The sequence below is a fragment of the Ranitomeya imitator genome, chromosome 2 (genome assembly GCF_032444005.1).
Source record: "Ranitomeya imitator isolate aRanImi1 chromosome 2, aRanImi1.pri, whole genome shotgun sequence".
Lineage (NCBI taxonomy): Eukaryota > Metazoa > Chordata > Amphibia > Anura > Dendrobatidae > Ranitomeya > Ranitomeya imitator.
Window position 1 is genome coordinate 384242823 of NC_091283.1, and position 13633 is coordinate 384256455.

The following is a 13633-nucleotide window of genomic DNA, read 5'->3' on the forward strand; positions in this document are numbered from 1 at the left end:
TGTGGGCAAAAAGATCATTTTTGTAGAAAAAATGCGATTTTCTTTTTTCACGGCTCTACGTTATAAACTTCTGTGAAGCACATGGGGGTTCAAAGTGCTCGCCACACATCTAAATAAGTTCCTTAAGGGGTCTAGTTTCCAAAATGGTGTCACTTGTGGGGAGTTTCCACTGTTTAGGCACATCAGGGGCTCTCCAAACGCGACATGGCGTCCAATCTCAATTCCAGCCAATTCTACATTGAAAAAGTAAAACGGCGCTCCTTCACTTCCAAGCTCTGCGGTGCGCCCAAACAGTGATTTACCCTCACATATGGGGTATCGACGTATTCAGGAGAAATCGCACAACAACTTTTGTGGTCTAATTTCTCCTGTTACCCTTGTGAAAATAAGAATTTGTGGGCGAAAAGATCATTTTTGTGTAAACAAAAGCGATTTTTTATTTTCACGGCTCTACGTTATAAACTTCTGTGAAGCACTTGGGGGTTCAAAGTGCTCACCACAGATCTAGATAAGTTCCTTAAGGGGTCTAGTTTCCAAAATGGTGTCACTTGTGGGGAGTTTCCACTGTTTAGGCACATCAGGGGCTCTCTAAACGTGACATGGCGTCCGATCTCAATTCCAGCCAATTCTGCATTGAAAAAGTCAAACGGCGCTCCTTCACTTCTAAGTTCTGCGGTGCGCCCTAACAGTGGTTTACCCCCACATATGGGGTATTGGCGTATTCAGGAGAAATTGCATAACAAAATTTATGGTTACATTTCTGTTTTTACACTTGTGAAAATAAAAAAAATGGTTCTGAATTAAGATGTTTGCAAAAAAAAGTTAAATGTTCATTTTTTCCTTCCACATTGTTTCAGTTCCTGTGAAGCACGTAAAGGGTTAATAAACTTCTTGGGTGTAGTTTTTAGAAAGGTGTCACACTTCATTATTTTCTATCATATAGACCCCTCAAAATGACTTCAAATGTGATGTGGTCCCTAAAAAAAAATGGTGTTGTAAAAATGAGAAATTGCTGGTCAACTTTTAACCCTTATAACTCCCTAACAAAAAAAAATTTTGTTTCCAAAATTGTGCTGATGTAAAGTAGACATGTGGGAAATGTTATTTATTAACTATTTTTCGTGACATATCTCTCTGATTTAAGGGCATAAAAATACAAAGTTTGAAAATTGCAACATTTGAAAAATTTTCGCCATATTTCCGTTTTTTTCATAAATAATCGCAAGTAATATCGAAGAAATGTTACCACTAACATGAAGTACAATATGTCACGAAAAAACAATCTCAGAATCAGGATCCGTTGAAGCGTTCCAGAGTTATAACCTCATAAAGTGACAGTGGTCAGAATTGCAAAAATTGGCCTGGTCATTAAGTACCAAATTGGCTCTGTCACTAAGGGGTTAAGGTACTTTATCAGTGTCCATGGGCACGTCCTTCCTAACTTATCCTAGCTAATCCTTGTTTACTATCTTCTACAGAACTTACACTCTATTGCTGGGATTTCTTTCCCACTCTACACTCTATTCCATCACTGGAACAAGGTAACCACCTTTGCGACTGTCATAGAGCATGAGCTCTATATGTTATGGGGTGTATGTATATTTTGTATAATCTATGTGGATTATCTCCTTTCTCTCTGGCAAATTTCTATATCGTAGTATACTCACTATACTATCCCTACCTACAGGATACGCAGGACTCTTTTTGCACCCTACCCCGATCCCTGATCCTTCACTTCTCCAGACACCCGCTGATGTCTGTTGGTGGACATAGATCTCTTGATCTCAAGGATGATTTATTATTGTTATTTTATTTTTTTATGTTACTTTATTTATGTTATTTATTTTTGTTTGTTTCTTTGCGTATTTTTCTTTCCACAGCGATACGTGATAAAGGCTCTGGTTGAGCCGAAACGTTGTTAATCGCATATACTGCAATATTCTGTTACGCTCCTAGTGTATGTTAATAAATTTTGGCACCTTTTGCATTTTGATCCATAGAGAGTGCGGTGAATTTTTCTATTGCATTCGGGCCTTTGGTCCATTACACCAGCACCTCGCCATATATAGGCTGAGTGCACGCCAAATAACCTCTTTATACTGTCTTAACCAGTCTAAAACTTAATTCTATTTTTCATTTTGTATGGAAATTTTATAAAATATTGAATAGTATAAATATTAATAAAATTCCAATGCAGTGTTATTGACAAATAATAAAGATATTTTTTATTCTTAGCAGATGACGATACCAGGAGCTCAGAGGGACATCTGATTTCAGATTTTGCAGCAGGTGATCATGGTATCACATCAGATAAATATGAAGAACATGTAATTATCCCAGACACACCTCATGCCCTTCTTAGGAACAGTGTATCATCTGATCCATTTAAAGAGGTTGTTTCTTCTGCTTCACTAAAGGAATGTATGAAAAACAAAAACCACATAAGTGTTGATGAACATGAAATAGCACACAAAAGGGAGAAACAATTTTTATGTTCAGAATCTCGGAAAAGTTGCAGTATTAATTCAAGGTTTGTTTCACATCAAAGCAGTCACTCAGGGAATAAGCTATTTTTATGTTCAAAATGTGGGAAATATTTTAAAACAAAATCACAGCTTGTTTTACATCAAAAAGCTCACACAGAGGAGAAGCCATTTTCATGCTCAGAATGTGGGATGTGTTTTAATCAGAGAATACATCTTGTTAAGCATCAAACAGTTCACACAGGATATAAAGCATTTGAATGTTCAAAATGTGAAAAATGTTTTACAAAAAAAACAAATCTTGTTAAACATCAAAGAACTCATACTGAAGAGCAACCATTTTCATGTTCAGAGTGTGAGAAATGTTTTAAAGAGAAATCAAATCTTCTTAGACATCAGAGAACTCACACAGGAGAGAAGCCATTTCCATGTTCTGAATGTGGGGAACGTTTTAATCAAAAATCAAATCTTGTTAGACATCAGAGAACTCACACAGGGGAGAAGCCATTTCCATGTTCAGAATGTGGGAAATGTTTTATAGAGAAATCACAACTTATTGAACATATGAGAAATCACACAGGAGAAAAGCCATTTTCATGTTCAGAATGTGGGAAATGTTTTAACAAGAAAACATATCTTGTTGGACATCATAGAACTCACACAGGAGTGAAACCATTTTCATGTTCAGAATGTGGGAAATGTTGTACGGATAAATCACAACTTATTACGCATCAGAGAAGTCACTCAGGTGAAAAGCCATTTTCATGTTCAGAATGTGGGAAATGTTTTACCCGGAAATACGATCTTATAAGACATTATAGAACTCACACAAGGGCAAAGCCATTTTCATGTTCAGAATGTGGGAATTGTTTTACAGATACATCACAACTTGTTGAGCATCAGAGAAGTCACACAGGGGAAAAGCCATTTTCATGTTCACAATGTTGGAAATGTTTTATCAAGAAATACGATCTTGTTAGACATAATAGAACTCATACAGGAGAGAAACCTTTTTCATGTTCAGAATGTGGAAAAAGTTTTACCAGGAAATACCAACTTGTTAAACATGAAAGAATTCACACAGGGGAGAAGCCACATTTGTTTTAAATCATTACATTGTCAATATGTAAAAGAAAAATTACAAGTTACAATCACGTAAAGTTAAGAGACAGGGTAATAACTTAGAGCACTCAACAATAAATGCTTATGTTATTTATAACACGAATAATAAGACTAAAATTCCCCCAAGATAATTTCTGAAACGTTTGTCAACGGAATTTGCAAGAGCTCATAAAAGTAACAAAGCAAAAATTTCCACCTTCTCACGTTTCCTGAACAGATGACTAAATTATGACACCGAGACTTCTTGTTCTGGATGTGATAATTGCAAGAAAATTATTTATAATATAAATTATTTATAAGGACCACCACTAGAAGATAAGTGATTCTTATGGCAAATGATTACTTGTTTTTTTCTAAGTATATAAATAGGTGTTTAAATTTTGTTGATTACTTCAAATGTTATATTTTTGTTTAACTAAGATGTTGTAGCTTAAGGTCCTAAGTAAAGTAAAAATTCTTTAATATATTGTTTATTTTATGACTTGAAAACTGAGGTCCCATTAACCCAACTTGACTAATAGTGTAAGTATTTGGTGTGACTAACTGAAGGTTATGTGAGGCAGGGAGGGGGATCATATGCAAGGGTGGATATGTATCCTCTAGGATGCGGACTGAGTCCTATTAAGGTACCTTCACACTAAGCGACGCTGCAGCGATAACGACAACGATCCGGATCGCTGCAGCGTCGCTGTTTGGTCGCTGGAGAGCTGTAACACAGACAGCTCTCCAGCGACCAACAATGCCGGTAACCAGGGTAAACATTTGGTTACTAAGCACAGGGCCGCGCTTAGTAACCCGATGTTTACCCTGGAAACCATCCTAAAAGTAAAAAAAACAAACGCTACATACTTACCTACCGCTGTCTGTCCCTCGGCGCTCTGCTTCTCTGTACTGGCTGTGAGCACAGCGGCCGGAAAGCAGAGCGGTGACGTCACCGCTCTGCTTTCTGGCCGCTGTGCTCACAGTGAGTGCAGGAAAGCACAGCGCCGAGTGACAGACAGCCGAAGGTAAGTATGAAGCGTTTGTTTTTTTACTTTTAGGATGGTAACCAGGGTAAACATCGGGTTACTAAGCGCGGCCCTGCGCTTAGTAACCCGATGTTTACCCTGGTTACCAGCGAAGACATCGCTGAATCGGTGTCACACACGCCAATTCAGCGATGTCAGCGGGAGAGCGAGCGACCAAAGAAAGTGCTGGCCCTCTAGCCCCAACCAACGACATCACAGCAGGATTCTGATCGCTGCTGGGTGTCAAACTGAACGATATCGCTAGCGAGGACGCTGCAACGTCACGGATCGCTAGCGATATCGTTTAGTGTGAAGGTACCTTTAGACCCACTGGAGTGACTTGTGGTCACAGCAGGATGCCTGTGAGTCAAAGGTATGAACAATGACTACCAACCCAGTTGATACTACAGCAAGGTAGTGGTAAACTAATAAAAAATAACTTTTATTAATACTTTAAAATTCCGAATAAGACAAGAGCCACAACAAACACTACAAAACACATAAGATCCAAAAAAAACACCAGATATACAGAGTCTTATAGATATCAGTTGGGCTGAAAGACTGCCCACATTAAATTCCTCAATTAATATCTATCAGGCAGCAAAGCTTGCGCAACCAGGGATCTCTTGAAGCAATAGCTTTTGTCAATATATGATCACTAAACAATAACAAAGTCAAAATAAAAAAACCAAAGCCATGAACAAGAAAACATCTGTGTAAGTATAATGGAAAACTCTCACCCGGGTTCATGTGCATCAGTTCATCCCGGTCTCTGAGATGGCTCCAATGGCGATTCAGGTAATCCGGAGGTGGGGGGTGGATGAACACAGATCCCCATTTACTTCAAAACCCACCATTGAGGATTACAGATAATAGACCATTCCCCCATGTAACCTCCCAACGTGTTTCATTTCTCAACTCATCAGGGGAGGAAAAGATCAGGTAACAGGGTTGGGGGAGGAAGGCGTTTTCCTATAAGGACTAAACCTCCTCATTCAAAAACATATTGTGGTCCGCCCTTGTCTCGTCGGTTTTTATGTTACCTGTTAAGGTATAACTTCCTTTGACCCCGTGGGCTATACGCGCCACCTCTGGTGTTCCTGGGACTGTGTCCTTATCTTTCCATGCATTCCACGTATCTTAAACCGGAAGACAACTTTGGGGTTGCTGAGGCCCCCCCCCTTGATTTCAGCATCTGGGAACACCCACCACATGCATCATCTAAATACGTCATCCAAATAGCTGAACCCGGTTTACTATACGGACGGGATCCACACCATATTCAAAAGCGGCAACACAGCCCGACACCTCGGGTACTCCGCCAAGCCCAAACTGTCCGCTGGCGGTATCTGCTCTACACTCGAGGGCGGCAAAACTGCGCCCAGAGAGGCAGGCGCGGTGGGAATAAACATATAATAATATGCGTATAATCAAGGACAGTGCCCCGAAAAACACTACTACTTCCAAGGTGACAACCAACATTAAAGATGGCATTAAAGATTTATTTTATGAAACAAGACAATTGTCTTGAATAAATCCGATGGTAAATTAAATTATATCAAAACCACAATAATGCCCTTGGGTCATGAACATACAATCTGGTTATTCATTTCATGTAAATCCTACCAACTCAAGATATTGAGGGAGGAAAAAAAAATTGTACGGCTTGTATCGATTCAAAAGCCAGGCCCAATAGGCACAGCAAGCATGGGTAGAGGCTGAACAAAAGTAGGACATCGGGGATCAGGGATTAGAAATAACAGATACTAGTAGGCCCTACTTTATTCAATCTGTTTCCTACCTACCAGTGGGGGTTGGCACCCTATATGTACGAGATGGCACCCCCGCTCCACGACAGCTGTACCCTAACTAACCCTGTGTAACCCTAGTCTAAAAAAGAAGAAAATAAAGAAAAAAAATGAAGAAAAAAATGAGGTAAAGACATGAGAGTAGTATGCATACAGGATGAGCAGGATGTATTCTTAGGAGATAGATGGAGGTAAAAGATGGTAAAGATATACATATAAGGACCATAGGTGCCACAATATATATGTCTATTGTTCTTTCCTAGAAGACCCCTGCCTAAACAGTGGAGGTTGGCACCTTAAAGGGGAAACGACAGTGGCGCCCCCACTCCGCAGCAGCTATCCCTAGATTACCCTATCTCAGGCCATGTACTATAAAAACAGCTGAAGGTAAGGGTCTCGTTGAGACCTGTCGGTGTCTGTGTTTTCAGGCGATGAATCCACCTCGTTTCACATTGTAGCACCCTCTGGTCCCAATTGCCCCCCATCTTGGCCTCTCAATTTTATCAATGCCCATGAATCTCAGTTGTGAGTAATTACCATTGTGATTGGCATTGATATGTCTGGATAGCGGGGTGTCTCTCTTCAATTCAATATCTCTCAGATGCTCACCTATTCTGCTGCGCAACTTTCTGATCGTCTTCCCTATATATTCCTTGCCACAATTGCAATCTGCCTTATATATGACCCCTTCGTTCTGCAGTTAATGAAGTGTCATATTTCAAATCTCTTTCCTGTTACATTGCTCTCAAAAAATGTGCCTTTTGTCATCACTGGGCAGGCTATACAGCCACTACAAGTAAAACAACCCCTCACATCCTGTGTCAACCAGGTTTCTTTTCTGGGTGGAATACAGTGACTGGAGACTAGCCTATCCCCCAAACTTCTCCCTTTTTGAAAGGTAGTCCTTGGAGAGGGACCCACTAGATCCCCGATGTCCTCATCCATTCTCAGGATTGGCCAATGTTTGTTTAAGATTGACCGTATCTGGTTGGCTCCGTTGTTATAGGTGGTAATAAACCTGCAAGTTTGAGACCCAGATTGAGGTATCGAAGGTTTCAGGAGTTGTGTACTGTCGAGCTTTTTGGTCTCGTTAAACGCCTTCTTTAGGACTCCTTGTGGGTAACCCCTATGTTGGAAACATTTACACAGATCATTTGCCTGGTCTAAAAGATCTGTTTCCAAAGTACAATTTCGTCTGAGACAAAAATACTGCCCCTTGGGGATGCCTCTTTTTAGAGGTGCTGGGTGGTGGCTTTCCCATCTGATGAGGGCATTTGTCGATGTTGGTTTACGATAGACTTTGGTATTGAGCATACCCTCTGGATTTTTCTGAATTAACAAATCCAGAAATGGGAGCTCCACAGAATGGCATTCAAATGTAAAAAACAGACCTAAGCGGTTGTTATTCAATTTGGTAACAAATTTCCTTAGGCTTGGTGCGTCATTATTCCAGATTACCAGGACATTGTCGATATATTGTGTCCAAAAAGCAATCCTAGCAGAGTCTTCCATGATGTCCTCTCCAAAAACACAAGTCTCCTCCCACCAGCCCAGGAGCAAATTAGCATACGAGGGCGCACAAGGGCTACCTATCACAGTGCCCCTGAGCTGGTGGTAAAAAGAGCTATCAAATATAAAAAAGTTTGTTGTCAGACAAAAATCCAACAGGTTCAAGACAAATTGATTATGTGGCCCAAACTGTCGGCCCCTTGTATTCAAAAAGGACTCGACCGCTTTTAAACCATCGTGATGATTGATGGATGAATAAAGAGCCTCTACATCAATGCTACATAGAAGGGAATTTGTTTCCACCTGTAACCCCTCTAGTTTTCTCAATAAATCTGTCGAGTCCTTTGTGAACGAGTTTAGGGACATAACAAAAGGTTTAAGGATTTCATCAATGTAAATTCCTGCACGGTGACCAATACCATCAATCCCGGATAGGGTTGAGCGAAACGGGTCGAACATTTTCAAAAGTCGCCGACTTTTGACAAAGTCGGGTTCCATGAAACCCGATCCGACCCCTGTGCGGGGTCGGCCATGCGGTACGCGACTTTCGCGCCAAAGTCGCGTTTCAATGATGCGAAAAGCGCCATTTCTCAGCCAATGAAGGTGAACGCAGAGTGTGGGCAGCGTGATGACATAGGTCCTGGTCCCCACCATCTTAGAGAAGGGCATTGCAGTGATTGGCTTGCTGTCTGCGGCGTCACAGGGGCTATAAAGGGGCGTTCCCGCCGACCGCCATGTTACTGCTGCTGATCTGAGCTTAGGGAGAGGTTGCTGCCGCTTCGTCAGAAGCAGGGATAGCGTTAGGCAGGGTCCATTAACCACCAAACCGCTTGTGCTGTAGCGATTTCCACTGCCCAACACCACCTTCGGTGTGCAGGGATAGTGGAAGCTATATATTTTTTTTTTTTTCCCCTCAGCGCTGTAGCTCATTGGGCTGCCCTAGAAGGCTCCCTGATAGCTGCATTGCTGTGTGTACGCCGCTGTGCAAACCAACTGCTTTTTTCAAAGCACAAATCCTCTTGTTCCTTCCTTTCTGCACAGCTATCTTGTTTGTTTGTCCACACTTTTTATTTAATTTGTGCATCAGTCCACTCCTTATTGCTGCCTGCCATACCTGGCTGAGATTACTGCAGGGAGATAGTAATTGAAGGACAGTTCCTTTTTTTTTTTTTTTTTTTGTGGGAGATTAAGATTGGCATTTCTGCTAGAGTGCCATCCCTGTCTGTGTCATCTCTCACTCAGTGGGCCATAGAAAGCCTATTTATTTTTTTGCTTGATTTGGGTTCTAAAATCTACCTGAAAAATCACTACATCAATCAGTGGGAGGAAAATATTGGCCTCAGGGCTTGTGTGCCACTCCTTACTCCTGTGTGTGCCATCTCTCACTCAGTGGGCCATAGAAAGCCTATTTATTTTTTTGCTTGATTTGGGTTCCAAAATCTACCTGAAAAAATCACAACATCAATCAGTGGGAGAAAAAGATTGGCCTCAGGGCTTGTGTGCCACTCCTGACTCCTGTGTGTGCCATCTCTCACTCAGTGGGCCATAGAAAGCCTATTAATTTTTTTGCTTGATTTGGGTTCCAAAATCTACCTGAAAAAATCAATAAATCAATCAGTGGGAGATTAATATTGCCCTTTCTGCTTGTGTGCCAGTCTTGACTCCTGGGTGTGCCATCTCTCTCTCTACAATTGTGGGCCATAGAAAGCCTATGTATTTTTTTGCTTGATTTGGGTTCCAAAATCTACCTGAAAAAATCAATAAATCAATCAGTGGGAGAGAAATATTGCCCTTTCTGCTTGTGTGCCAGTCTTGACTCCTGGGTGTGCCATCTATCTCTCTCTCTCCAATTGTGGGCCATAGAAAGCCTATGTATTTTTTTGCTTGATTTGGGTTCCAAAATCTACCTGAAAAAATCAATAAATCAATCAGTGGGAGATTAATATTGCCCTTTCTGCTTGTGTGCCAGTCTTGACTCCTGGGTGTGCCATCTCTCTCTCTCCAATTGTGGGCCATAGAAAGCCTATTAATTTTTTTGCTTGATTTGGGTTCCAAAATCTACCTGAAAAAATCAATAAATCAATCAGTGGGAGATTAATATTGCCCTTTCTGCTTGTGTGCCAGTCTTGACTCCTGGGTGTGCCATCTCTCTCTCTCCAATTGTGGGCCATAGAAAGCCTATTAATTTTTTTGCTTGATTTGGGTTCCAAAATCTACCTGAAAAAATCAATAAATCAATCAGTGGGAGATTAATATTGCCCTTTCTGCTTGTGTGCCAGTCTTGACTCCTGGGTGTGCCATCTCTCTCTCTCCAATTGTGGGCCATAGAAAGCCTATTAATTTTTTTGCTTGATTTGGGTTCCAAAATCTACCTGAAAAAATCAATAAATCAATCAGTGGGAGATTAATATTGCCCTTTCTGCTTGTGTGCCAGTCTTGACTCCTGGGTGTGCCATCTCTCTCTCTACAATTGTGGGCCATAGAAAGCCTATTAATTTTTTTGCTTGATTTGGGTTCCAAAATCTACCTGAAAAAATCAATAAATCAATCAGTGGGAGATTAATATTGCCCTTTCCGCTTGTGTGCCAGTCTTGACTCCTGGGTGTGCCATCTCTCTCTCTCCAATTGTGGGCCATAGAAAGCCTATTAATTTTTTTGCTTGATTTGGGTTCCAAAATCTACCTGAAAAAATCAATAAATCAATCAGTGGGAGATTAATATTGCCCTTTCTGCTTGTGTGCCAGTCTTGACTCCTGGGTGTGCCATCTCTCTCTCTCCAATTGTGGGCCATAGAAAGCCTATTAATTTTTTTGCTTGATTTGGGTTCCAAAATCTACCTGAAAAAATCAATAAATCAATCAGTGGGAGATAAATATTGGCCTCTGGCCTTGTGTGCCACTCCTGACTCCTGTGTGCATCCTCTCTCACTCAGTGGGGCCCACAAAGGGCCTACAAAGCCTATTTTTTTTTTTATTTGTTTTCTAAATTCTCCCTCAAACAATCATTTCATTTTCTTTGGTTTATAAATTCTTCCTTAAAAAATCATTTTTTTTTTTCTAAAGTCTCCCTTTTAAAAAAACAAACACAAATCAGTGGGAGATTAATATTTACATTTGCGCTTCAGTGACAGTCCTGCGTGTGTGGCATCTCTCTCATTTGTTGCCAACAACAACAGAGTGTAACATTGTGGCTGATTTTCGTTGTGGTCTCACCCACCTGTAAAGGGGTAGCTAAATCATACTGAAGTTATAGCTCACCGTGTAAGTTGTGTGACAGCAACAAATACCGTTAGTTTGGTAACGTTTTTAAAACAATGAGGAAGTCTGGTGGAAGAGGTCGTGGCCGGGGGCGTTCATTGTCAGCTGGTAATGAGGGTAGTGGTAGTGGTGGAGCATCAGGTGGTCGTGGGAAAAAAAATATTGCACCTAAGTCTGGAGCTGTGGAGCCAGGTTCGTCGTCTGGCTACACAAGGCCTCGAACGCTCCCTTTTCTGGGTGTAGGAAAACCGCTTTTAAAGCCGGAGCAGCAAGAGCAAGTTTTGGCTTATCTTGCTGACTCAGCCTCTAGCTCTTTTGCCTCCTCTCGTGAAACTGGTAAAAGTAAAAGCAGCGCGTCGTTAGTGGATGTTCACGGTCAGGGACAAGTCGCTTCCTTGTCCTCTTCAGCAAAAACAACAACAGAGAAGAATGCAGCAGGCGACACAACGGGTTACTCCATGGAGCTCTTTACACATACCGTCCCTGGCTTAGAAAGTGAAGCAGTTAACAGTACATGCCCATTACAAGTTGAATCTGACATGGAGTGCACTGATGCACAGCCACAGCCAGACTACTATGCTGGTCCTTTGACTCAGACCACAACATTGCCCTCGCAGGGTGCAGATCAAGAATCAGACCCTGATGAGACTATGTTGCCCCATCACGAACGCTATACCACCGACCGACACGGTGACACAGACGAAGTTGCACACGAGCTACAAGAAGAGGTAATAGATGACCCAGTTCTTGACCCCGATTGGCAGCCATTGGGGGAACAGGGTGCAGGCGGCAGCAGTTCTGAAGCGGAGGAGGAGGGGCCGCAGCAGGCATCAACATCGCAACAGGTTCCATCTGCCGGGCCCGTATCTTGCCCAAAACGCGTGGCAAAGTCAAAACCTGTTGGAGGACAGCGTGGCCATCCGGTTAAAGCTCAGTCTGCAATGCCTGAAAAGGTATCCGATGCTAGAAAGAGTGCAGTCTGGCATTTTTTTAAACAACATCCAATTGATCAGCGCAAAGTCATCTGTCAAAAATGTTCAACTACCTTAAGCAGAGGGCAGAATCTGAAAAGTCTCAATACAAGTTGCATGCATAGACATTTAACCACCATGCATTTGCAAGCTTGGACTAACTACCAAACGTCCCTTAATGTTGTAGCACCCTCGGCCAATGAAGCTAGTCATCAACGCAACATCCCTTCCGGCAGTGTACGGCCACCATTTTCTGCACCACCTGCAGTATCTGTGCAGGTTTCTTTGCCAGGCCAAAGCAGTCAGGGTCAGGGAATCACCAGTTTCGTAGTAGGAAACACTGCATCTAGGGCACCGGCGGCAACAATACCATCTCCCACCGTCTCTCAGTCTGCCATGTCCACCGGCACCCCCGCTAGTTCCACGATCTCCAGCTCTCCAGTCCAGCTCACCCTACATGAGACTATGGTTAGAAAAAGGAAGTACTTAGCCTCGCATCCGCGTACACAGGGTTTGAACGCCCACATAGCTAGACTAATCTCGTTAGAGATGATGCCCTACCGGTTAGTTGAAAGCGAAGCTTTCAAAGCCCTGATGGACTACGCTGTACCACGCTACGAGCTACCCAGTCGACACTTTTTTTCCAGAAAAGCCATCCCAGCCCTCCACCAGCATGTTAAAGAGCGCATCGTCCATGCACTCAGGCAATCTGTGAGCACAAAGGTGCACCTGACAACAGATGCATGGACCAGTAGGCATGGCCAGGGACGTTACGTGTCCATCACGGCACACTGGGTAAATGTGGTGGATGCAGGGTCCACAGGGGACAGCAAGTTTGGGACAGTTCTGCCTAGCCCACGGTCTAGGAAACAGTTGGCTGTAGCCGTTCGCACCTCCTCCTCCTCGTCCTCCTGCAGAAGCGAGACCTCGTCCACAGACCGCAGTCGCACAACCACTCCATGCGCAGCTGCCACTGTTGCACACCAGGTCTCCCATTATGGGGCAGCTACTGGCAAACGTCAGCAGGCTGTATTGGCTATGAAGTGTTTGGGGCGACAACAGACACACCGCTGAAGTTCTGTCCGAGTTCTTGCAGAAAGAAACGCAGTCGTGGCTGGGCACTGTAGATCTTGAGGCAGGCAAGGTAGTGAGTGATAACGGAAGGAATTTCATGGCTGCCATCTCCCTTTCCCAACTGAAACACATTCCTTGCCTGGCTCACACCTTAAACCTGGTGGTGCAGTGCTTCCTGAAAAGTTATCCGGGGTTATCCGACCTGCTCCTCAAAGTGCGTGGACTTTGCTCACATATCCGCCGTTCGCCCGTACACTCCAGCCGTATGCAGACCTATCAGCGTTCTTTGAACCTTCCCCAGCATCGCCTAATCATAGACGTTGCAACAAGGTGGAACTCAACACTGCACATGCTTCAGAGACTGTGTGAACAGAGGCGGGCTGTTATGTTTTTGTGGGAGGA

At 42.8% G+C, this 13633-nt stretch overlaps 1 protein-coding gene across 1 annotated transcript in view; it reads left to right on the plus strand.

Moving 5' to 3' along the window:
* LOC138666640 (zinc finger protein 84-like) overlaps window positions 1-13633 on the plus strand; it is a 115472-nt gene that overhangs the window by 43306 nt on the left and 58533 nt on the right. Inside the window, exon 5 of the mRNA XM_069754833.1 lies at window positions 2236-3587. Coding sequence (XP_069610934.1) covers window positions 2236-3587 — 1352 coding nt within the window. The remainder of the gene's footprint in view (window positions 1-2235; window positions 3588-13633) is intronic.